Source organism: Macrobrachium rosenbergii, chromosome 4, assembly GCF_040412425.1.
Source record: "Macrobrachium rosenbergii isolate ZJJX-2024 chromosome 4, ASM4041242v1, whole genome shotgun sequence".
In the NCBI taxonomy this organism is placed as follows: domain Eukaryota; kingdom Metazoa; phylum Arthropoda; class Malacostraca; order Decapoda; family Palaemonidae; genus Macrobrachium; species Macrobrachium rosenbergii.
This window is the reverse complement of record NC_089744.1, coordinates 2,782,036-2,809,263: the sequence shown is the minus strand read 5'-3', so window position 1 is coordinate 2,809,263 and position 27,228 is coordinate 2,782,036. Positions and strand designations below refer to the sequence as shown.

The following is a 27,228-nucleotide window of genomic DNA, read 5'->3' as shown; positions in this document are numbered from 1 at the left end:
CCATTTATTACCATAATTATCGGTGCTTTTTGGTTATTGGCACTCGGCCGGGAACAGAACCCCTACCGTTAACCAGGGAATGCCTGTAGTAGATTAAACCAGTGGAGGGTAACCAAAAAAAGGAATCATAACTCTCCTTCACTGCCTCCACCAAATAAGGTTCTGCTCCTAAGTCTCTCCAAGCATGCCAGGAGGCTTGCAACTGGCCATCTACCAGAACCTGAGGGCTGAACTTACCCCCAAAAGGTATAAAAAAGACTTGTATCAATATATCCTCACTTTTTGCCTTAACCTGTGCAGCATCAGCACACAGAAGCATAAGTGTTCTCACTTCTTCCAAACCATGAGAATATTAGCCTGCAGCTTAAGAAACAAGTTAAAAACTAACAATCTTCCTTGCTAAACTCCTCCTGGTGCCAAAAAACCTTAAGCTGGCTTCACAAACTCCCTATGCTGGCACAAAAAACACACTAAGCTGGCGCCTCAACCTCTCTAAGCTGACACAGAGAAGCAATAGTTCAATAAAAGACAAAAACTTCAACAATCTAAACTGAGACTCCATTCAGCATGCCCGAAGCTCTTGTCAATCTCGAGTTTGTCTCTTCACAGGAAAAAGAAAAGAAACTGAACCTTCTACTGAAGATGGTTTAAGCGTAAGCGCTGATTAAGCGGCTACATCCCAAAAGGAGGACTCCGCGACAAGCCCCAGCAGACCTAAAGGGAGCTTTGTGCGCCCGAATACGAGAAAAATTATGAAATGCACTCTAATTGAAGGAGAAAGCTGGGTTCTCTTCTCCAAATACATAAAGGGCGCCGAAATACTGAAAGACAACCGAGACCTATTCTCTATTGGGCTCTTTCCTTAACTAAATGAGGATACAGTGAAGTGCAATGCTTCAGCAAACACCAATCAAACTGAAGGAGATCCTCCAATTCAAACTTTTCTTCCGCCAGAGGGCAACAGGAGGAGACAGCTGGCGACATAGGAAGCGACACCTGGTGACAGGCGGCAACAGCAGCTGAGTACTGCATCGCATCCACGACTTGATGGGAGGGAGGCAGTCTGAAACGACTCAGCTGAGTCCACATGAGTCAGCTAAATGAAAGAAAACGAGGTGCCAAGAGAAAATGGGAAAAGCTGGGAGGCGGGGGGGTGAAGAGAAGTTATGACGACTCTCCCGCCTTGTCCAAAAGCTAGTCAACATATTTAAGAGCAATCCCATACAACAAATCCATTGAAAGCTGTGTAGCTAGAATAATATCTAGCTTGGAAACAGAAGATACTGTAACCATGGTAGATTTGGAAAGAGACACATTAATTGAGGCAGAAGTAAGAGATTTGCCGATAGCCAAAGAAAATGCATGCAAAGAACGAACAAGTGCATTTCGACAGAGAAAGAGTAACAGGCTAGCAGACAAGAATTTAGAATGAGCAAAAGATTAGAGACTGGTTAAACAATCGAACTAAGCCAACATAACATCAGGATAAGTAAAACTCGCTACAGACACACTATTTTTAATGAAACTGTCTATACCTATCAATTAGTCCTATAGGTGCTAACAACCTCATACTGGGTGTTGATGACGGCAGAAGTCGCATATGTAGTGAAGATTAACATTTACCAAACCAATCTTTCGGAAAACCATTATACAAGACAATGTGCGTGAAAAATAGAGAGGCAGGTGACAGAGGGCACATAATCACATCTTCCCGAGAACCAAACTGGTTCCCTGGCAGCAGACTTTTTCCTCAGAATCCAACTGTCGCAGGGGAGTCCTAGGCTCAGGCTATGGACAAGCGAGGGCACCGACACTACCTCTTATGAGGGAACGCGATAATGATCACACACTATGGGAGGACCCGGACCAGTTCCCTAACCAATTCAGACAAACCTTGTACTGACCAAAATAAGGTTTATGTCCTGTTCTAAATTCTCAACATGCTTTTCCTTAACTGAAAGGGGAGCAGTAGGCGGAGCTACAGAGGAAGGGGTGGAGCTAAAGAGAAAGCCTCTGTACTAACTAAACATTAGCAAAGGAAAAGCTTAGCCTGAGTATGGCTAACTACAGACAAAGGACCTGGGGGAGAAATGACAGAATGATAACCTGACCTAACTAATTGCTTTTGCAATCTACCTCCTCCCCTTCTCATTCTATACTAACGAACTTAAGCTTAAAGTCCCTTTGAAAATCTCTACTTCCTCACATCTATTCTCAAGATCACACTTTAACCACTGCAGCTGGCATAAACAGTGTGTATCTCCTAATTAATCAACATTCTGCTAACACAGTAATCATTCCTACAGAATCTGACATTCTTAGCCTTGATTCCAGTGGAGGCATCCTAGGAAAAATAAATGTACAGTACCATGATAGCAACAAACAGCCATGAAAAATACCAACAAGCACCTATACACAATGGCGGCAAGGAGAATTCTGACTAAAGCTGAAACATTCGAAACACGCCTGGTGGAGGACAGGTAAACTAGACAGTCATCCGGGCAGCCATTTGATCTTTTGTTTAAATGCTGACTCACCTGTTGGCGTGGAGATATAAGCTAACTTTAACAGCAGGTAAGAGTCACCCCAAATGATAAAAAATCCTGTAATATCATTTGCCATGAATGTCATATAATTACCTTGCTTGTTCCAAGAGCACCAACTGGACGAAGAGGACGACCACGAAGACCAAGTTTTTCACTGACCCCTAAGTACTTATAAACCTTTACTAACTCTTTGGGTGGCCATATCTGTACTGGTTCAACTTCATGGGGAGTCTGGAATGAAAAGATTATCAATTTGCAAATGCCCAGGGGTAATCAGTGAAAGCAAAACTTTAAGGAAAAAGGTTAACTATAGAGCGTGAAAGTGAGAGTTACATGGATAAAGCCTAAAAGATTTACTACTTCATCCAAGTAGCACCTTACAAAATAATAAATCACAAGTTTGTTGAGCTCTATTGTTGAACTGGCTTTTAGTACTACTACTCACAACCTCAAGCAGATATCTGTTTCAAAATGCAGTTATTTTAGTGGCTGATGTTGAACCTTTAATCTCAGTTTCCACATATTGTGGCTTACAAGTCAAATTTTTTAAGTCAAATTTTTATTGCCAAAATCAGGGGTTGAGTTACACAACGGATATAAAATATCAACCTTTAAATATAGTTGCGCCCGTAACATCAGGATACCTACAATACCTACTGAACAAGGCCTAAAGTCTGTGTTAACACTCGTCACAGTACTGAGGCTTAAAAGAATGACATATCTTTGGGGTTAACCATGACTTTTAACAAACATATGTTACTGGGGCACTTACAAGTAATGTATGTTGAAAAATGTAATTACAGTTTATTATCAAACCTCAGTCTTTACTTTAGTCAGTAGAGTTCTGTCAAGATCAGTGAGTGATTACATAATGAATGCTGAATATTTGTGAGTGCTGAAAAATATAATACTTTACAACCAGTAATTACCGCAGTTAAGAGGGTCGACTTATCTATCAGGTATAGCTCTATAAAGACAATTTCAGGTAAAATAACTGAAACGGACTTACACGACGGGTCGACTTGTCCACCACAACATACAGTAAGTAGATTTCTGTAGCCTATGTTTTTCTACCTATGAGTATCTTGAACATTCCTACTGACTTAACTCTTAATCAATGATTATGAGATAATACAAACTGAGGCATCCTCATCTTCCCTGAGAGAGAGAGAGAGAGAGAGAGAGAGAGAGAGAGAGAGAGAGAGAGAGAGAGAGAGAGAGAGAGAGAGAGAGAGAGAGAGAATGGTTTTGTGCTAGGTTGTTACACACTATGAATACTATGAAAATTAATATATCAAGAAATATTTTGTTTACTTGTGCTGTATATGCATGGTAAAGTCTATGCCTTGAAAATTCTGTCTGCATTTTCTTAATTTATATACAACTGGATAACTATACTTAATGCCATGTTCTACAAGAAAAATACCTATACCTGACCAGCATTAATATTAACTAATTCAGAGGGAAGGATAACAACTGACTTTGGCTAATAAATTATAAAGCTTCTTTAATCATGAATGGTGAAACTCTCAACAGAAACCCAGAAATATAACATTGCACATGCTTCTCAGCCAGAAGAATGCATTAATAGTTTTCATCACATATTTACTAATTCACACTTCAAAACCATGCATCCTTTCATCTGTGTAACTGAAGTATCAGCTAATGCTGAAAGAAATGGGTGTCAAACAATACGAAAAACAATTTTTTTTGTCTTTATCATATACAAACATCAACTTACTTGAGTTTGTATACCGTACGTTGCCATCATTGCCTGCAGTCGCATACTTTCTGCAATGAAGACCACCTGAACTACCAAATCACTTGCAGTCCCCTGAAACAAAGGGCATGTTAAAATATAACTCTACACTGTTCTTAAATGAACAGAGATTTAACAAAAAAGAAGAAAACCCACACATTAGAGAACCTGACATTTTTTATACCACTTACAGATATCAAATTTCTCAACATCTATAAACTGAGTAAAACTTATAAAATAATCTCTTCAACCTGGTAAACTGAAACATCACAAAACAACATTAACCAAGGCATCAATATGTATGCACAAATCTAACTGGAATATGGCCATGGGTGAAATGGCAGAAAATTATAAAACTACCTGAGAACTGTTGTTAATATACAAAGCCAACTGGCTCTAAGGGTTGGGACTTTAAAGATCAAACTACCCTGAGATGTATTTTTGTTGAAAAATTAAATACAAATGGTTCTGATGACTTTGGTCTCAAATTACAAGCTAAACCTCTATATTTACTCTCAAACTATTTGTTAGATCTCATTCAACACTAGCTGTAGTGTGAGCTGTAATAGGCTGGGTGGTGTCAAGTACACAAATAGTACTTCTACATTTAAGAAACTGAAGTCTACCTATGTGTGTGCTGCTTCAAGCCTAGTAAATTGAAGAATGAATATTAAAACATATTTTCTCTAATGCCTCTCCATTTGCCATGTTAAAATGTCTGCAATGAAAATTTATTAAAAAAACAACCGTCCAACAGTTGTCTTATGAAATATATCTACTAAACATACAGGAACTTTCATCTAACAAAACCCTCTTCAGATATTACTGAAATGGTAATGAAACAAAGTTAAAATAATTTTCAGTGAAGAGCAAAAAGACTGAAACGTGAACATTAATTCTCTGACTTTCTTGCCAATAGGTGGGTTGTTTGCTCCAGGGGTTATAGTTATTCTTTAGTGATCATCTCTCATTTAGGAACATATCTTTTGGGTAAGCCACACGAGACTTTAGTTATATGACTCGGGGATCTCGTGACACTTACTCAAGAAAAGATAATGTCCCAAGCAGAAGGAATAGTACAAACTGAAAACATAAATTCTGGTGTTTGGCAAATTAATAAATATAAGTTGGAATCCTCTTGTACCAATGACATTTTGTTCAGCTAGCTTGCATTTTCCTATAATGCTATCTTTACTAATGACTGATGCATACCTTGCTACTATATTATACTCTATAGTTAATATAAAAGCTTTCTTTGGTTACTAAACTTCTGTGTTTGCCAGAATTAGCTACTGTTGTAATCCTTCCAATGGACTGCATTAATACTTGCATCATTCATTTTTCATTTGCCTGTTTCATAAGTATACTTGATTTAATAGGGCTAATATCTCTATAAGTTGTCTATCTTTTTGCTACAATTTTCTAAACCAGGATTCAAAGGATGTGAAATTAGTACTGCACAGCCTTCACAGGAAATTATCATTTCACCCATGTTGAATTTAATAAATTCAGTAGTAACTGAAGAGGTTTCCCACATACAGATAGATAGATAAAACTTTCTATACATATATTAAATATTCTCATGACAACTACAGACCTTTACTTGCAAATTTTGAATTCACATACTCGTGAGTCATGATTAATACCATACACATTGCTAATGTGCCAACATATACCCGTGCAGTTTCATAGTATTTGTGTACAGAGGGACCATTAAAGATCCAATTCTTATGTAGATAAAAGTTATCAACAAAATGCAAATTCCAAGTGTTTATTTACAGATTTTTTGTAAACATTCCATTACTAGTAAATCATTACTTCTTGAGGAAGAACTTAATGAGCAGTCTCTCCCTTTCATACAGTGCAACAGGCTGCCTAAGTTTCTCTCACATCTTATTTCTTGTCATAATATAATCAACCTAGTAGTAACAACACAATCTATGCCCTGGAACAAGAAAGAGGCAGTCAGCCAGTAGTATTGTGCATGCATGGGCATATCTCAGAGCCTGAAGCAGCTACAGGTGTCATTATTCATCTGTCTGTCACTGCACACATGAAGTGGAGGAACTTGACAGTCATTCCTAAGGGGCTGAGAACATATCTAACCTAATTTTCCATTTTAGCTGCCACATCTTTCATCTTGCTTAAATAAAGAAATGAGTCATCACTCTCAGATCATTTATTGTACAGTCTTTATGCTCTGTAGCATTTAATGGACCTTCTAACTTTCCTTTCCCTTTCAGGAAAACTGCATACTTAGCTGTCTGATTGAAACTGTATGCCACCTTCTTATTTACTTCTAAGAAATTAAATTCTTTCAGAGACTCTAACTGCCATGATCTCTCAAAAGATATCACAGTTTTTTAGCACATTTACGATCATTACTACATTCTCTGTGAAATCCTAGCTATACCTTTCATCTATTCTGTCACTTTCTTCTACTGGCAGTACGTACTTACATGGCCATAGAATATAAGGCTTCCTTTTTATTTTGTACCTAAACAATGCAGCTGATATTTTCTCTGGGACCTTGAGAATATTAAAAGTAGCTGAGGGCAGAGTATTCATTGTTTTATTATTCTGAACCTCTTATAGATTTCGGTTTCTCTCTCTCTCAACAGGATTTCCAGCCTTTAAAATAGGTACAAAAAACATTTATGAAATTATGGTATGTCACATGCACGTGAAGCCATTCATGGAAATAACCACAGAGTGAGAAAACAATATACTGTAATAGCCTAGCTGAATCCCAAAAACCTGAAGTAGGCGGCTACCGTCTTCCCTTCACAGAAAAACCCTGCATCCCGCACACTGAAGTAAGGTCTTTTAGTTATTAAGGTTAGTTATTATTTTTCTTCCATTTACAATACTGGAACAATGGGTATACTATACCATATATTTGATGCATGAATGTTAATCATACCTGACAATGCTGTCCATAAAATGTTCCAACTGTTTGGCACTCAGTTGATCACATTACTGCATATAAGAATGGACTGCTACTACCATACATGAATTAGAGGAGAAATTCTTAAGAGTGAAATGGAGCTAACAGTGAGATTATTTTCATTAGTGTTACAACTTCAAGTACCTGGAATAGTATCCAGTTACAGTATTTACAAATCCCTTATTATTATAATACTAGTTTTGGTAACTGATGAAACAGAAACCATTATCAAATCAGGAATGTAATCAAGGCCTTAGTACTTAATACACAGTTCTGACAAAGGAAGTAGTTATGAATAACATGCTTGGATGACTTAGCTACTCTTAACACTGACATTCAGTGTTCAAGAGAATGGGATTTCTTTCTTCAGAATTTCAAAAGATATTGTAATCTGAAAACAGGTTAGTGTGTCTGTTTGCCAGTAACAGCTTGCAACTGAATAAAGTCTTTATAATGGTGGTTTTAGGAAACTAATCTAAGACCCAATCTGGCAATTTCTTACTATTTATCTGCCACTAATTTGTAATAGATAATGGGTAAAAGTACTTTATCATGGAGTAATAATTTACACACACATTGGCAACATTTTCATTGACAGTATAAGATGCTAAATACAGTTTATGAAAGAAAATATAGACAACTAATGGGAATTTTTGTATGATTTTCATACTGTGAACTCAAAAGATTAATAGATTAATAGACTTCATTATCTCTAGTCAATATTGGTACATAAAATTGGTTACACGCACCACTTTAAAATGCCCCTAGTTACCAAATTCAAAAGATGAGTCATGTTAAATTAACTTGCTATGGTATACCCAACAAAAAAGACCGCAAGGGAATTCAAAATTTTAACACATTTACAAAATGCAGTGCTAGTGCTAGAAGGAGGGCAAAATTAGCATAAAAGTTTTGTCAAGACTAAAATTTTCTACACAAAAATCCATAAATTAAAAAAATATTAATATTTATAAAGTTGTGGTGTACTCTGATCCACATCTTTCACTTGAAAACTAAAGTATTATCACAGAACTAAAATAATTAGTGAAATAAGCTCTGTTAATTCATTCAAACAACTTCAGTTAATTTATCACTCTTGTTTATCTATGTAATCTCCACTTTATCATGAATAACTGCAGTTATTCGGATTTCTTAACTATACCAACATCTTTCTGATAGGATGGGTGAGATGGCTGTAAATTAGAAAGGAACAGTAGCATATTTACCATTATGGTAAAATGCAAGTTCTGTTATGAAAATCAAAAGTACTGACTCAAATCGCAGAAAATCTGTTTTTACAAACCTTTTTTTTTTTTTCAAGTTAATTAAAACTATTAAAAAGTAGTCACTTTCACTCTCTCTCCCTCTAGAAAAGAAGGAATAGTGAGTGCATTAATAACCCACCACAAAAGAGAGAAAGTTCCTAAAACATGGGCAAATGAACAAAATCTATGGTATCCATCTGGCAAGATGTCTGCTTGTGGAATGGTTTCAGATTTCTGAGATAATGTTTCTTTTTTGTACCAATTTCCACCATACAGAGAGAGAGAGAGAGAGAGAGAGAGAGAGAGAGAGAGAGAGAGAGAGAGAGAGAGAGAGAGAGAGAGAGAGAGAGAGAGAGCTTAATATTTCTGAAAAGAGGTAAGAATGTTCCTTTCTTGTACCAATCCCACCATACAGAGAGAGAGAGAGAGAGAGAGAGAGAGAGAGAGAGAGAGAGAGAGAGAGAGAGAGAGAGAGAGAGAGAGAGAGAGAGAAGGCAAAAGTCTTACGAAGTTTTCAATTCCAACATTATAAGTGTCAAAACTTTATGAAACTTTATTTAATTGATTATTTAAACCTCATAATACTTACTGACATATTACAGTGGACTTGTTACCCACAGCCCATTTCAAATCATCTAAAAATACTTTGAACAAAACTGCTATTAATTCATTTGCTAAAGATAAGATACAATAAGACTAAGAAAAAATCCCACTTCTATTAACTGCCTCCGCGCAAGCATTTTTAACAAACAGATCTACTCCCAGTATTGTATTAAAAAATGTTTCAACAGATACATTAATATAATAATGGAAGTAGACCCATTTAAAGAATTGTCAATCATTTAACATATAAAACTGATACTATATTTTTACATAAGAAGCAACCATATAAGACATCACAAGCATAATTTCTGTGAGTGGCAATAATGTAACTAAGGTCCAGGGTGCTCAGTTAAAAAATTTTATGATGCCCTTAAAAACTTACTGATAATTAAACTTCACATTATCAAAACATTAACATTGTTGGTGTTAGTACAGGTGCTAAAGTTAACCACTACTTGAACTATCACTACGGATGCATCTATTTACAAAGCTCATCAATGAACACAAACTTACCATACATGCAACTTTCACATATATGTTTCAAGTTTGGCACTCCTTCTAAATGCTCCATGTATTTTAAAGCTACTACTATGGAACCACCAAAATCTATAAAATATTTTTGGTTGCATCTGCAGTAGCAGAGAACAAACAGAAGGTACTTACCTTGGAAGACTTGCTCTACAAAGGCATGAAAAAGGAAGAAACTTCATCAAATATTTACACAAGATTAACAATAAGAAGAAATACAACCATATCATCAAAACCAATAGTAGTGAAAATTAAAGGAAAACCTGACTGTATAAGGTTTTAAAAGTTATTTTTATCATTAAAAATATAAAGCGAGGTTTTATGGAAAAGAGTTTTCTTCAAACACAAAATAGTAAAATAAAACCTTAAATTCCACACAAACAAAAAGCTGCAAGCTGAGACTTAAAGAGGGAAAAGCATCCACAAAATAATGCATACACTCATTACCTGCATGTGTCAACTTATACTTATCAATGATGCACTGTGAAACATTGTGCCAAATTTCACACACATATTTGTGATAGAAAAGTGTAAAGTTGTAAATGCTATATACTATACTGCATAGTAAACCAGAATCAGTGACACAGTCCTATCCAATTTAATTCAGAAATGTTTATATAAATACTTCCAGCAAGAAGAATACTGGTTATAAAGTAATTCAACTGAAATTTTCATTTTTTAGGTGATACAGATGAATACAGTACAGTGCTATGAAACTCATCTGTACCACACAAAACAAAATGCTGTATAAGCACACAACTACAAACAATAAGCAATTAACTTCTGAGATAATAATTTCTAGACTTTCTGGAATACTTAATATTTTAATAATAATTTACATTTATAGAATACTATTTCCATTTCCTACAGTAAAATTTCCACTGCTTACATGGCCCACCAAGCTTTTCATTATCCAGTAATAAAAAATCAGATAGTGTACCTAAATTTCCAACAATTTATTTACATCAACCATTTTTAAAAGATAACGAATCATATTCTTCCACCAAAATTATCACATTACTATTCAAGTTTGAATATATTGCTTCTTATTATCATTATGCAAAGTTTATGAATAAATAAAAATAGATTAATTGCCACCATTAAGTATTTTATAAACTATTGGGGGTGCAAAGAAAACTTGCTTTCTTATCAAAATGTTAACAAACCCCTTTTCAAAATTTAAATGTGCATATTGGCGTACTATACCAGCAACTCACAAAGTACTTTCAGTATGCCTTTTCCCTTCTGGTCTACATTTGTTTAACATTCATATCTTACACCAAATTGATCGTACAAAAATTAAGTTCTGAGAGGTATTTTCAATTGCTCCCATTTCTAGTGGATAGTCGAAAATTTCATAAATTCATGAGCTGTTCTTTCTCTACTCATTTGCGATAAAAAACACACTTTCTAACATCTGGTGTTCGAGTATGGCAAGATGCTGGTAAACTTCAGGGGTTGGTTGATAAATGAATAATGGAAACTGGGAAAACCTTAAATTGTGAAATTTTTCTTACGGCTAGGTAAAATGAAGTAATACATCATTGTTCATTTTAATTTCTTAGCCATGGGGAATTTCCCACAATAAACCCCACAAACTGATATAACACAAGAATGACACCTAGAAATTTGAACGAACTGCACCTAGTTAAAGAAAAACTGTCTGAATGGAAAGGAAGGGGGTTATGTTCTAGACCTGCTAACAACCGTACTTGGCAAGTTTAGTTTGTGGTTCAACTTCATCCCCATAATTTGCACCATGCATTAATTTTAGTTAAAGCTCTGTTGGAAGATTCAGCAGCCAAAGGTGGATTGATGAAAAAAGTAACATCATCTACATTAACAATACAGTAAGCTTGTTTTCAAGGCCACACCACTTATCATAAATACAGAATGCAATAAGTAACAGGTCAAGAACACTAGCCGGGAGCACCAGAGACTACATTACTGTGTCCTTCATCAAAAGACTAGGAAATGGTACAGCAACTCCCATCTGTCTAGGTTTGAAAATATGTCTCATGATTATCACACTAAAAAGTGGCGCTGAAGTCAAGATCATGAATAAGAACTTCATTAGCCGAATCTTGGGATTTCTAGAAATTCAAAAGAACAGCACCACAAGCATCCATGCCCTTAAAAAAGCCAAGCCACATACTTTTGGTGACTTTTTCAGTAATTTTTATCCATTTGGGATTCCTTTAATTTTGACATGTAGATTTTGCTTGGTCATTTCCATTACTATACTTGCTGCTGTTATTTTTATGCAGTAATTTGCCTTTATTTAGAATGGGAGCTTACTGAAGTAAAATTCTGCAATTTCCTTACTCTTCAATTTTTTACATTTTTACTTAAGTTACGGAACTGACTGAAAACACCACATTCATTTCTAATAATATGATGAAGCAAGTGATGTCTCAGCTACTTTGGTGTTCCATGGTTTTAAGGCATTAACTGGATTCTGAGATTAAAGAAGCTTGCATCAAATTCAATAAAGGAAGACTAACTTATGGTGTAACATCAGGAATGACAGCTAAGCTCAATGACGTTCAAGTTTAAGTGACAGGATATTATCATATTTATTTATGCCTTGATTGGTAGGTAATAAAATTACAAAAGTTAGAAATAGAAAAATAATTTCTGTATCTATATCTATCTATATACTGTAAATAGCATGGACTTACAATCCCATCTGAGCAGTGGGACAATTTTCAAATATTCTTTATGTTCTGCTTACTGTTTTTTTAATTTTGAAGAGTAACTCATGAGACCAAATATTGCAAAAATAACCAAATCATGACAATTATTACTGTAAGGCAATTCAACCACACCAATGATTCAATGTTCTCGACTCTAATGGGGCTGCTTAATACATTTAATCTTAAAGGAAGAAAAATATGAGCAATTAACAAAAAAATAGAGTCACATAAGAAGAGAGCAGTGGGAACAGATGAAAAATAACATAAAACAGTGCAGCTCCTCCCCCAAAGTGATGCTGCAAAGGATCTTTCAGACTGCTTTCTGTACATAAATCATGCTGTAGGGATAAGCCTCTACAGAAACTTGAGACAAAAACTATATTCACTTCTAATGTGGAGAAAATATGCCCATTAATCAGTAATGCAAATACTTTAGATGTGCTATACAAATGAGCACAACAGATTTTCTTGTCAAGGTGCATTCCAAAACATACTTATCTGTAATGAAATTCAAATCCCCATGATGATCCCTAAACGAGCAAGGACAACTAACCAATCATCACCTATGTGATCCCAGGTGAAAATGAAATGTTATGAATAACTACCAGAAAATGACTGGAACTCTCTTGTATATTAAAGAAACTCATCACTTGAGTAACCTCAGCTTAGGTGTGCAGGTAATTATTTAAAATGTGACTTCTGTATTTCATACAAAAAGGATTAAAGAGAGATGTGCATGGTCAATATAGTGGCTTACATGCAATCTGAAAATAATTTACCCATTAATAAAAATGTAACTGGGAATTAAAAACTTAAATTTTACATAAAGCAGTTTCATGGGAGTGTTTATTCTGTGCAAACTAAAACCTTATCAAATGAGGCTGAATTTACTTCAAAGCTGGAACATACTTATATAGAGGTATTAAACTTACCCAAACAAATGTACTGACAAATCTCTATTACCCAGATTAATAAGTGCAAGAGTGCCAGCATACTTAAAATAAATCAGTGTTCTAAACCATAACTCAGAGATATGAAAAAAGTGATACCACATGTCCAAAGCAACAAAATATGATAATAGTTACTTTTATTTCTCATTTTACCTCTTTCAAATGTGATTTTTAAAAAATTCACTGGCACTTATGCAAGAGTTAAAAAAACATAGGCTCTTTATTTCACCATACTGGAGGAGTTAACATTTCCTATCATTTATTAAATTTGTTCGATCAGTATGAATCTTGAAACTAAAATGAAATTTTATTTCTCCTTCACTAACTTTTAATGGGTTAAAAATTTTGCTGAAGTACTTTGATTAAAACCTTCATACGATGAATATGAGTCTCAGAAAGACATTTAACTGGAAGAAAGAAAATGTGAAAAGAAAAGTTAAGAAAAAAATGGATCTTAAAATAAATTATATACATGGAGATGATGAGTGCAGAAAATGTAGTCAGCATCATCAGAGTGAGTACCTTACTGTATATCAAGGAGTAGCTTCATGTGGAGGATAAAATTACAAGATTTCAATTACGCAAGAATCGAGAAGGTAGGTGTATTTGGGCATCCTTGTAAAAAGTGACCCTTGAGGATGCAATGAGTGTAATTAAAATGTTAAAAACTGCAAATATGCCAGGTGATGGGGTTGCAAGTGAGATACCACAGTGTGAGGGCAACAGTGTGACTAAGTGGCTGACAAGTGTGTGTAAAGTATGCCTTGGAAAGAAAAAATGTTATAAAGAAAGGGTGGGAAGAAAAAGAGCGTATAGAGAAAACCATATATAGCTGGTAGGTAATTATTCTATTCGGAACTAATAATGAATTTTTATAAGTAAAAACTTGCGTTGGTATATGTTGACTTAGGAGAGACTGGAAGGTGCTAAGAATAAATAGTTTACAAGGCGATGTATTCTATCAGGGGCATTAATGAGTTTTTCTGAGTGAAGCTTGTTAACATGTCAGAGGTACTGACGGAATGTAACATCTGAAGAGGTTACTAGACCTTTTGGGAAGCTGAAAAAGCTAAAGGTAGATTGAGAACCAGCTACTGTATAGATGAACTGACCAGATTATATGAAAGCTTTACCAACAATGGGATAAGACCTCAAGTGCTGATAAAAAGATTTGACATACCATACTAAGGGAGAAAGGATTTGAAAACTATGGAATATAATTATCTGTGTTTACAATGAAAATACTAAAGATGCTGGAGGAAAGGTTGAGAAAAAGTGTTCATACTGACAATTATCAGTTTGCCTTTATGCCCAGGAAGTCACAGACCCAAGCAGTCTTTGTAATGAGGCAACTATATGAGAAGTATTACATGAGGAGGAAGTTGTTTCATATGCAGTATTGTGAGGGTTTTTGGGAAGAAAAAGTATGAAGACAAGTAACTGAATAAAACAGAAAAGATGGGCATTACAAAAGCAGAGGGTACCTAAAAGACTCATTGAGATGTATAAAGTGAGAGAGTGGTACGTATATCATGAAAACTTGTGAAAGATTTTGTCCCAATCAGAAATCAGCCACGACTACTAAAATTACTATTCCTAGTACTAGATGAGACTGCACAGGAGTGCAGAAAGGGAGGCACTTGGAGTTGCTTTATCCATCCTACCATTTAAACTGTAGTATATAACTTCAATAGTAACTTCCGCTAACATTCTCAAATTTACATTATCAACGCTAACATTTATGTAGTTTTTTATACTTCACACAGCCAATTTTCAGAATCTACAAAGAGCCTAAGATACTATATGCAACTCTATCCTGACTTTGTCTTATAAACCATCAGACAAGCCAAAGAGCAAGGTCTTGACTCCCTTGAATGGAGTAAGTAATCCCAAGTGGTCTAGTGGCCTATGCAGTTAGAGACATACTCAGCAAGTTCCAACTTTTCTATGTGGCCATACTTCAAACGGAGGCAAGAGGGTCTGAAAAGAAGTCAAACCTGAGTTGTGCCTTCAAAAAGTCTAATGGCATCATTTCTTCAAAACGGAAGTATTTCATGTCTTATCTAAGCAGCCCTTGACACCTCAATGAAAAATGGTGAGGACTGACTTTATCCACTATTTTACTGTTTCTCACAAAACTTACAAGCCAAATCAACTCTAAAATATAGCCTGTGACACCCATGGCTGCCTGGCTAAGATTCCTTTTGCTGGTCATATTTCCTTGGGATAGTACCTTTACTTACAGATCTGGGTTTTCAACAGTATCAAAGAGAGATTGGAAGAGAGTGGGCTTGCTTACAAAGGAAATGATAAAACTGTCTCTTCAGGACAAAGTTTACGTTGGGAAAAACAGAAGCAGGAAGGAAACTCTGAATTTTCAGGTCTGATCTACCAGCAGTGTGTGCGTGTGTGTTTCATTAACAATTCTACATGACCTTATTCTTCCCCTTGTTTGGTGAAGTAAATGAGTTTGTGCTAGAGAAGGGAGCTGTCAGCAGCTGAACAGCTGACAGGCTAGCCTTGGTCAAGTCACTACACACCCAAGGGGTGCTGTTTTGAAAGTCACCAGGGGAGGGTAGCAGGATGTCATCAGTGAGACACTACATCTGAGCTCTTCTGACAATGCTTCTGATTCTACATAGACAACTGGATCTTGGTCAGAATTACTTACTCCAATATAAGGACTCAAAACTTCCTTACTGCTGTGACCATGACTATATTATCCATAATCACATCACAATGGCTTTACTCTTGAGGCCTAAGTATAAAAACAATTTCTTGGTCAAGTAAAACATGCCCATAACTGACTGCCATCCCATTACTGCATCAGTCAGCTTTTGTTCACAGGCCAAAGACAGAGGAGATATTAACCTGTTACAGTTGCAATGTAATCAAGAAATAATCTTTCCTGGCCAAAATACAAGATTACTGAAGGGTTGATACTGTGTAGTGAACTTATGGTCAATGCTCCTGTTTCAACTGGATAATAAAGGCTTATAAAAGCAGTGGTTACATGGAGGAAAAAGCACTTACTGTGGTCTGATAAGCACCACCACCTTGGCTAAAGTTTGGATCATGCTGAAATCAGGACTTCTAGTTTCCAAATAAGAAAAAGCCTGTGTACCTGCTGCCTAGCTGATATGACCTACACAGAGGTACACAAAACAAATCTGACCACATTAAAAATATAACTAAGTATAATGACAAGAGCTGTCAAAACACAGGTAAGTCAAAACCTAACAAAATGCTCTGCAAGCCATCTGTACAAAAAGACATTTACTCATTTTTAATTGGGGCAACAGCTTGGTCTTTTTCCCAAGGTAAGGATAGAGGAGATTCTTAAAGTAGAAAATTTCCTCTTTTTAAGAAAACACTACTGCAATGTATTGTACTAACGTTATTTTTATACCTTTGTATGCCTGAAATTTCATTGTCTTTATTACTTTAGGTTTCTTATCAAAAGACAGTCAAGTCAATACTGCACTGCATGTCTAACCAAAACAGTAGGTTTTCAAGTGTGAGTACCTTGGCAAAATAGTAAAGAAGGTACTCAACATTTTCTTAGACAATAAATACTAATCTGGATGCTCAGAATCTAAATAAGGCTTTGTCTGTACTGAGTGAAATATTTATGTAAATCTTCTAAGCATACTTATCCTTTCATTAAGATCTAACTCCTTAAAGTCATGGTGGCTAAAGACCAAAAGCAATGTCATCATTTGGAGTTTATGCATGAACAAAAAGAAAACTTGCGCCTGGAACTAGGATTCTTCCCAAGAGCAAAGGGTTTTAACCAAAGTTCAGCTATCAACAAAGCTGCTGATTTTGGTATTTAATTATTGCTATACACCTCTAGTTTGAAGTCCTGACAGATTACTTTTATTAGCTCCAACAGTTAACCATTGTGAGAACTTAAACAGAGGTAGGTCAAATGTCAACCACGAATACAGTAAACAGACTTTCACACCTGAAATTTTTTTTACATACTATTCTCATCCTTTTTCTCTTTCTTTCCTGACATGTGTTCATTCCACCATAAGAGTGAAAACAATGTTTTAAAAGATTTCTAATTCATATTTTCCCCCTCTCTCACTCTCTGTCTCCCTCTATTTGTATTTTCCACACATAAAGCTAGCTCTCTCACTCTCAACAAGACAGTAACTGACAGCATAACCATACCAAGTATCAGCAACAGCTACACCCACACTCAAGAAGGACTATTAAGACCGCCCTTCTACTCATGCTAAAAGCAGAGCATGCGCAGAAAGGGTGAATGAAGTGATAAACAGAAAGCAACATTCTCACCCTTCCCATATGGCAAATACATACCAATGAAAACAAGTAAAAGACCATAAACAAAATGCCAATTGTAGGTACACTTAAAAACTCAAATATACAACTTGAATTTCTTTTTACGCTTCTTTGCAAGTTCCTGGGATACAAGGAGCATTTAGCTTTGTAAACTAGCAGATCTTAAATAAATCTGATAATCGTACACAAATCTGGGCCTTGCTTACAGGTTACCTAAAAGCACTAACCTGTCTTGATTAGCAATAGACTTACCAATAAAACTTTTTCAAGCATAAGGCAATCATAAATGAAGGTTGTAAATGGCACAAAGATAAGAGGGAAATTCTAAATAGTATACATTTACCAAGGTTTTCATTACATAATAACCTTCAAAACACATGATTTGAGACATACTTCACTTACACAATGTTTACTAAGAAAGAGTTGTCCAATAACATTTTAAGTGCTGGACGACACATTTGGGAAGGACGAGGGTGCCACAAACTATTTACATATGCAATATGATAAAAAAGAAGAACTGAATTATAAAAAAGCACCCTCTCCTTACCTGCTCAAAATACCTTGCTCGCTTGTCAAAATATGAAAAATAATTCATGCTTAGAAATAAAACCACATAGAAGATGACCTTTACAAAAGGAAAACTAGTGAATCAAAGTTCTTTTTGGTCACTTTTCTCTTGCAATGCATTACAGGTATGTGAACTCCTGTACTCTTTGGATTTACAGTAACTAAAAAGCAGCATTCATAAAAGATCTAAACTAACTCTACAAAATCAAATCATTCAGCTACACACACACATTTAAAATACCACAATATATAATATTTTTAAAAATTAATCAAGTAATTTTCCTCTTAGTAATCTGTAACATTTGTATACTAATACACTTTTTGTGTGAAAGCACAGCACATTATTTCACTCTCCATTGTTAACTCAAACACTATATTTGATTCCGTTTCCTCTCTAAGAAACTCGAAACAGGAAATGGCCAAACATAAAATGTAATCCTCACTGTCATTTACATTCTTAAAATCTTTATACAATTTTGACACAACAAAAATAACAGGATCAATTCCTGTAACAAAATTCAAGCTTCATACTAAACATAGCTCTGGAGTTGCAAGGCAATTAACAGAAAAAAAATCTCATCTTGAAACCAACACTGAAAATGAAGAAGTATTGTTTCAAGATGCTTCACTTTACAGTTATGCATCTGTCAAATAGATTACATTTTCCTTTATTTAAAAAATATAAATCAATGAAAATTTACATTGTATTACAATATTGGCATTAAGTAATTTGAGTCAACTATGACAATACCAAAAGATCCAATTTAAAAATATTTTTCATGACCGATGTACGCAAACCTCTTATTTTACTATGCTTCATTCCTAGAAGAGTGCTGTTCACCAGGAAATTATTTTTTCAAAAACCAAAAGAATTCTTGAATTGTTCTTTCAGGTAAGTATTCCAATGCCACTAGGTAATTTCCAAATTATGGGCTCGTATCAAAATGAATACCTTACATGATACAACACTCACAAAGCACCAAATGAAGACACTGGGAGGAGGGCACTGGTATTAAAGTAAAGGGTTTGGATTATGGACATAAGCCTTTAACATAGTCATACAAACAGTCTCAACATGTTTGCTGAAAAGACTGAAAACCACACAGAATCTGCCTTGAGTAACAAATAAGGCAGAAAAGAGGATTTCCCAGATAAAAAGGGAATGATCGTCACTTGTAAGACAAAAAAGTTCATATTGGCTGCAGACCACTGTGAACTTTTGAAAGGTTCCAAATCAAGTTTACCCACTTAGCAGACACATAAGATGGTAATGCTGATACTATTTCAGGATTACCTGTTGATAAGGCTCTTGTAATTTCAATTTTCAATTTCTCTATCCTAATGAATAATAATGCACAGCATACAAGAAAGGAGCCTGTTCACTCACAGGTTCCTTAGAGTCTTACAGTCTAATCACAGTCAGATATAAGTTTACTAATGTATACTGTAAACCATAGATGACTATTTCCTGTGAACACACAGGACAACAAAAATGTGTATTGAGCAGTCTAAGAGCTGGAATTCCAATATTACAGAGAAAACAGTACCTTTCAAAATTCAGATCTCAAAGTATAGCCATATCAGAATCAAGTGCTACAACTTATGTTCTGGGGCCAGGTGTGGATACACCATGTTTTTAGTAAAGAGATGCTAACACTACGCACTGCAGGAGCAAAATCAACAGCCATGGAGACTATATCCTTTGAATGTCCACGATATGCATGAATATGCCGCCATACAATCCTATAAGAACTTTATTGGGCAACTGTTAGCTGATGGCAGGATATGCATTAAGTAAATGGCCAGAGATGATATCATCACTTCAATTTCAAGACTAAAATGTCATGTAGATTGTGACAGTTCACCAGAACATAAAGTTTCAGTCAATAAATACAAAGTAACTCCAAAGAATTCAAACAATGTTAAGATTTGAAAAGTATTGACCTAACATTTCTCATCAATAGACCCAGCTACCAATGGAACAGCAAAAAAAATTTGTTCAAACTTTTAAGCCTTACATGAAATGCATATGATCAAATTCTTCTGTGTTCCATGTATATTTCTCTTGAAATTTATTAAATCACAGAACAAATAAATAATAAGCAACATAGCATTATCAACCATATATCCTACCCACCTGACAATAATAGAGAAGGTCAAACAATCAAAATAAACATAAAAATTACAAAACATTTACAATTCTCAACTGATTTTGAGAATGCAGCATAAAACTAGAATCTGTATTATACAGCATTTAAACCAATTAAATACTGTATAACAAATTTTTATTGTATCTTGTAAATGAACTTTTAACAAGGTAATAGCTAAATTCTGTTTGCCATATACAGCTCATACACCAAAAAATTTATTGCAACACAAAAAAAACTTTTAAAAATGACAAATTTTTTATTATTTTATATTTTTCCTAACATACAAACCTGAGGTCTTTACATATGGATAACTTTCGGCGCACCTGGAAAGTCCGGCCGTTAAACTTTTGCAAGGTGGTTAAGGTAACAGTTACCTAAGGTAGGGACGGGAGTACCACCCACCCAACCAGTATGCATTCAATCTCTTCAGTTTACCTTTCGGCCCAGGTAAAAGAATGAGGGGTGGTAAGAGGTGGGCCTTTTATGTAAAGGCCTCAGGTTTGTATGTTAGGAAAAATACAAATTAATTAAAAATTTGTCATCTGTTCCCATAAGAATACAAACCCTCGGTCTTTACATATGGAGACTTACTATTGGAGGGGGGATTCCAAGTAATTCCCTGAACTGACTGGTAGTTCAGCTAACCTGGTATTCTCTTCCTTGTCATGAAAGAGCAAAGGAAGGATACCATACCTCTTATCTATTGAACATGTGTGACGTTTAACCGCCAGACTTCTGGGCACTTCAAATAAAAGGAAAGTATGAAAACTCTTGATTTGAAAGGTACGGATGAACCCAAAATGTCGAAGACTATGTAGCTAAAAACAACCAACTGGCTTGCTCATTGTCAGTTCTTCTCTCTCCTTGCTAGAGAGAAGGTAGGAAATGCATCTATTAATCCAGGCAAAACTGGATTATAGACAGGATACTCAGTCATGCAGATCATCTACACGCACACCAGTCTGGCTCGTGACGGCTTGTTCACTCTTCCTCTGTCCACTGGAAGAGGATGGAAAACAGGAGGAAGGTAGGAAGCCAGTCCTGCCCACACCTTTTCCCTGTAGCCGCACACCTTAGGCAAGATGCAACCTGTCCTTAAGAGCTGGGTAAACTACATGACTTATTGAGCATCCACTAAGGGTCCAAGGAAAAGAAGTCCAAGGGCCCATGGGCAATAACCCAAGGTAAAAGGATAAGAATGTGAACCGCACAATTACAGTACATTCTATCCTAGTACCAGATTGACGGGTTCTTCCTGAATGCCATAGATCAGTGGATGATTGTAGCCCTTAGAGATGTTGCCTCAAACATAGTGATGACCACCAGGAAATTGCAGGGTACGTTCGTAAGGTCATTTCCCTAGACAGAGAAATGATCCCTTTGCCTATGGTCAACACTCCAAGGTAAGAGGATATGAATGTGAATTTCACAGATACAATCTATCCTAGTACTTGAACTACATGTCCTTTCTGAATGTAACAGACATATGGATGACTTTTCCTTCTAGAGATCTTAACTGAAACTTTCGTAAGGTCTTTCCCCTAGGCAGAGAAATGATCCCTTTGCCTATGGTCAACACTCCATGGTAAGAGGATATGAATGTGAATTTCACAAATACATTCTATCCGAGTACTCGAACTACATGTCCTTTCAGAATGTGACAGACATATGGGTGACTTCCTTCTGCAGATCTTAACTGAAACACTGATGTCCAGTAGGAAGTTTCACAGTACGCTTGGTTGATCAGTTCCCTAGCTAGAGAAAGGAACCCTTTGCCATCATTTCTTGGGCAGCTTGAAGCTAAGGAACTAGTCGTTAGCTTTGGGGGTAACACGGAAGTCATATTGTCTTTGGTGCCACAAGACCACTGAAGGAAAATGATCAATCTAACTGATCACCTTCAAATATGTAGAATAAGCAGATCAGAACAGAGCCAACAACACGAAACTGAGAGAAGAAAGACTATACTCAATCTTCTTTCGAAGTTGAGAGAGAACCAGAAGTCACGATCAACAGTCCTATCCTTGATTTCATAAAAAAAGTGCTGACATTTCATCCATCTCGCTTTTGATTCCTTACTGGCCATCATACCGAAAGTACTTCTGTCTGTCCGAGTAGCACCACTGTCGCAGACCTGACATGGAAGGACACTAGGACCTTTGGGGACCATGTTTGTATCATGGTGTCACTGTTATTGTACTGAGGATTGTATGCAGCAATTACTAGCTACATTTTCCACTCCTCACAGGAGTAACATGACATCATGAGGACCAAGGAAAGGGACTCCAGACACCCTTCCTTGACTGACAAGAAACTAAGACATGTCTGATATCATTCCTTTCACCTTTAGCTAGAGAGAGGAAGGGTATGCCACTGAAAAATAGTTATGTACACAACAAAATGTTATATCAGTTGGAATACTTCAGTCACGTGTATTCTATAGGTCCAACATCTGATAAGTCTTATCTTCTTACCTATCTCGGTAGAGAAGAAAGCAACTAGAAAAGGAGGAGCTCAGTGTCTCGATCAATTCCACTGTCCTTTCCACTGTCCTTATCAGTGAGATCTCATCGATACCAGAAGTGAAAGTGATTTAGCATAGCTAAGAACCATCGTTCAAAATTTCATGAACATAAAATTTCTTCTTGATTATTAAGGAGGAGATCAGTCCTCTAAAGACGAGTGCTCCTATATACACGTTATTGATATTAAAACCAATCTGGCAGTAGAAAGTGACAAGGTAAAGTAGGCATGCTCAACCACTTCATGTTGCCAAAGAGCATCCTCCTGAGTCTCAGATTTCCGAAGTCACCAAAAAACTTGGAAGGATCTACGAGTCACATACAAGGCGAACGCTGGTTGCTCCCTCTACCTGAATGTCCTTAGAAACACGGGCAGAGGAGATACTAGTTCGAGGAATACTCCCAGAACTAGTATCGGTGACACAGGTTACCTCTTCAATTTGCTGTATACCTGGTGCTCTGTGTAGCAGGGTCTCAGAGAGAGACCCATGACACGAAGAAACCCCAGTCTGCAGACAAGGGAGAGCACCAACAGAAGAAGGCGTAGATGACGACGATGAAAGGATTTCTTCTTCGATTTCTACGGCAACCGGAAGGTCTCACCACAGTACACGTAAATGTGAAGAAACAGTGAAGAATTCCCAAAAACCCCCAATGTCTGAGATAGAGGAAGATGGGTCTGCTTATCTTGAAAGGCCAAGTTGATCAATCAAAACTATGCCGGAGGAATCGGTTAATGACATCGTAAGAACTAGCCACGACGTCACAATCCCATCCGTGACGTCACATGAGCAGACAACTCTTACCAAAGCAGAAATTACTAGTGTAAAAAAAAAAAAAAAATATATCTGTATCTAAGGGAAGGGAGTGAGACATACGACTCACACCTCCCCCCGCCCCCAAGACGGGAAAGAAACAAGACGGTAAATCCTGACTGGTCCTGAGCATGCAGTTGGGATCACTGTAACCATGGAACTTGCGCCATTAACATTTGTGTTGAAGGAGTGGAGGAAAACTTGCTATGTAAAGTAAGACAAATCCTCACACAAAACCCTTGGCTGCAACATGAACCCATAATGTCTCCCTCTACACAACATCTGAAAGACTAAAACATCACCACATTCCCAGAAATTGTGTAGTTTGAATCAAAACATCATGTGTCTAAAAAAGAAAATACTCTAATTAAAAACACACCTTGAAGAAAGTGTTTGAGAAAAAACAACGACATAAAGGGAGAAAAACTCCACACCTAAGCCTTCTATGCAGTATAAGTAAATATATAACTGAAGACACAGAAATAAAACACATTGACACTGAAATGTTTTAATATATCAAAATACACAAATGTTTCAATATATCCAAATCAATATTTCAAATTACAAACGTAAAATATACAAGAGGAAAAAGGCTGAACGGCAGGACAGAGAAGAAAAGTATGTCTTTCTGAGAGTGCGGCCAAAAGTAAACTGAGGAGATTGAATGCATACCAGTTGGGTGGGTGGTACTCCCATCCCTACCTTAGGTAACTGTTACCATAACAGCCTTGCAAAAGTTTAGCGGCCAGACTTTCCAGCTCTGCTGAAAGTTATCCATATGTAAAGACTGAGGGTTTGCATTCGTGTAGGAACAAACAGGTTACGCATCATCAAGTTACCTTAAAATATTTGAAAAAATATTCAACTATACATTTTAAAATAAAAATTTAAAAAATGATTAAACATTCACAAGAAGGAAAATGCTAAATTTGACAGGCATAACCATAAAAGGATTCATGATTCCTTGCTCTTTGCCAATACAAAGCATTCTTTTAAGTCAGAAAAAATTTTAAGAATGCAAAAAAATGCAAAAATAAATATCAAACATAAAGCTAATATCAAATGATTTCCTGAAGGTTTCATATCAGTTACTTTTCAAAAATAAGTTTGAAGTATGTAATGTTAATCTAGAAATTTGGGGTAAAACACAAAATTCTTTTTAGGTGCATAAGAGTATACAACAAAAACTCGAAATATTTTCCAAATCACATCCACATTAAAAATTTGGCTATGATCTCTTACCTGGAAAGCTGAATAGCGACCTCCTTTTCGAGGACGATTATAAGATGGCAAATATCTACGGATGAGATCGAGCTCATTGATATGGAGAAGGTTTTCCAACAGTAAAGATGCAATAATCCAGATACTCTGCCCCCACAAGAAGAGGTTTTGTGCTGTTCCTTCAGAACTGGCCTGACGTACCTGATGGGTATTTTAGATTAACTTATTAATTTGCAAAATTTCAGAAATAATATAGGAAAATAATTGTTTTCCTCAATACAAACCTCTAATTTAATTTATACAAAATCCTTATTTATGTTCTCTTCCATTTAGGCTGCAAGTTCTTCCTACTATTAAGTCATTCCAGGGACCAGAGAAATGCTACAATTTCAAGTCTCTTAATAATGACTGCTTTAAGGGCAACATTCTGGAGGACAACAGAGCTCTGATGATGGTTCTGGCAAAATACTCTACCTCCTCTTCCCATTCTGCCTGAGGTCACAGGAAGATGGTGGTCACAAAATAATAAATGCAAGCAGCTTGTGAGTTGAGAAACTTCATATGTAATATTACAAAAAGAGATGAAATATGAAATACTGTGTGGAAAAGTTGTTGGAGGTTTCATTCACCCATTCAGTACATCTAGACTGTGGGTCAGACACCTGATATTCCTTCGATATACTGTGGCAATGGCTCAAGTGTGGGTCGGACACCTGATATTCCTTGATATACTGTGGCAATGGCTCAGGTTCATATGGCAGCATACAAACATTCAAGAATCAACCAGAGAGAGCAGTGACTTACCATGCTGCTGTAAAGGCACCTGTAACACATCAAAAAGCTCAACCTGTGTAAAGGATACAAAATGGGGCTCTATACATGGATCAGCTAAGTGAGGCATGGCATAGTACAGATGAGGACTCATGCCATATATCAGGACACCACGGACAATTTGTGGCAACGATACAAAACAATGAGACATAGTCTACTCTGTTGCCTAAGATGTAAACACTTTATAGTTGCAATACTATAAACTCCCTTGGTAAGACAGATATCAATAGACAAACATAATACCTCTCAGGCCGAAAATGAACTAAAATTCCTACTTTAGCATCCAGTCCTGATCACGGAGATAGAGAAAATGGGGATTTAGAAAGGTGAGACAGCAAGATAAAGAAAAGGAAACTAAATTAAATGGAGAAAAGGGATGTGCAATTGCAATTGGTAGAAAACCCCATGGTTGAACAAGCAGCAGTAGTTAAAGAGGTTGGACATCATCGCGGGAAAAAGCTAAATTAAATGGAGAAAGGGATGTGCAACTGCAATTGGTAGAAAACCCCGTGGTTGAACTAGTAGCAGCAGTTAAAGAGAATGGACATCATCATGTGAGAAAGCTACTTGAAATATGAAATAGGAAGAAATAATAATGAGAGAGGGATTAAGAAGTACTGACTCTTAGGTGGGGCAAAAATCAAGGATTCAAGACCAGAAGAGACTACCCCACAAAGGGCTGACCATCAAGCATCCGACACCACCTACTGGCTCCTCTTATGGCTTTCTCCCAACAATGGCACCAGCACTTGGAATGGAAAAGACTAAGACAATGAATAATTTCAGTATATTTTACCTGAGATCCTGGCTCTGCTCGTTCTCCATAGATATGGTCCCTCTGCACAAAGTAATACTTTGGAATAACGGGATCTGAAAAATAAATCTATGTAAGACACACTGCAACTGGAGGATATGTCCAAAAATCAGACACTGATAACCAGATTATACACACACATACAAAGACCATCGATAAAGTACAGTGAACCCCCCGTATTCGCAGGGGATGCGTCCCACACACCCCCACCGCGAATAGGTCAAATCCGTGAATGCTTAAAACCCCTCTAAAAACACTTAGAACTGCCCATTTTGATAGCTTAAACTAAGAAAAACCCTGTAAAAATGCTTATACCTGAGTATTTTAATAGTTTTATCACAAAAAGTGCATTTATTCATGAAAATCATAAGAAAATACAGTAATTAGTGAATATTTCTGTGAAAAATACCGCGAATGGGCGAATTTTCCGCAAATGATGGCTAGATATGTTCCACAGAGAAACCCGCGAATGCATGAGTCCGCGAACCATCCGAACGCGAATACGGGGGTTTACTGTATAAACATTGAAAAAATAACTGAAGCTGTATATGTGGGTATGATCAGCAAGGTTACTCCCTATATTCAGTGGTACTTTTTGTTTACAAACCACAGAATGCTATAATTTATTTTTATATGCACATTAGAGACATAAAAATGAAGTAATATAAATTCCCAGATCTATATTAAGACTCAGATTCACTCC

At 36.3% G+C, this 27,228-nt stretch overlaps 1 protein-coding gene across 6 annotated transcripts in view; it reads right to left on the bottom strand.

Moving 5' to 3' along the window:
* LOC136829761 (probable phosphorylase b kinase regulatory subunit beta) overlaps positions 1-27,228 on the bottom strand; it is a 119,925-nt gene that overhangs the window by 49,668 nt on the left and 43,029 nt on the right. For 3 of the 6 annotated variants that reach the window (XR_010850484.1, XM_067088637.1, XM_067088627.1), the window contains exons 10-14: positions 26,508-26,581; positions 24,902-25,081; positions 9,784-9,798; positions 4,288-4,380; positions 2,640-2,777 (exon numbers count right to left, since the gene is read on the bottom strand). Coding sequence is in view for 4 of the 6 variants with exons in the window: in XM_067088637.1 (XP_066944738.1) it covers positions 2,640-2,777; positions 4,288-4,380; positions 9,784-9,798; positions 24,902-25,081; positions 26,508-26,581 (500 nt within the window). In the remaining 2 variants the exon portion in view is untranslated. The remainder of the gene's footprint in view (positions 1-2,639; positions 2,778-4,287; positions 4,381-9,783; positions 9,799-24,901; positions 25,082-26,507; positions 26,582-27,228) is intronic. The other 3 variants (XR_010850485.1, XM_067088655.1, XM_067088645.1) reach the window with 1 other exon arrangement.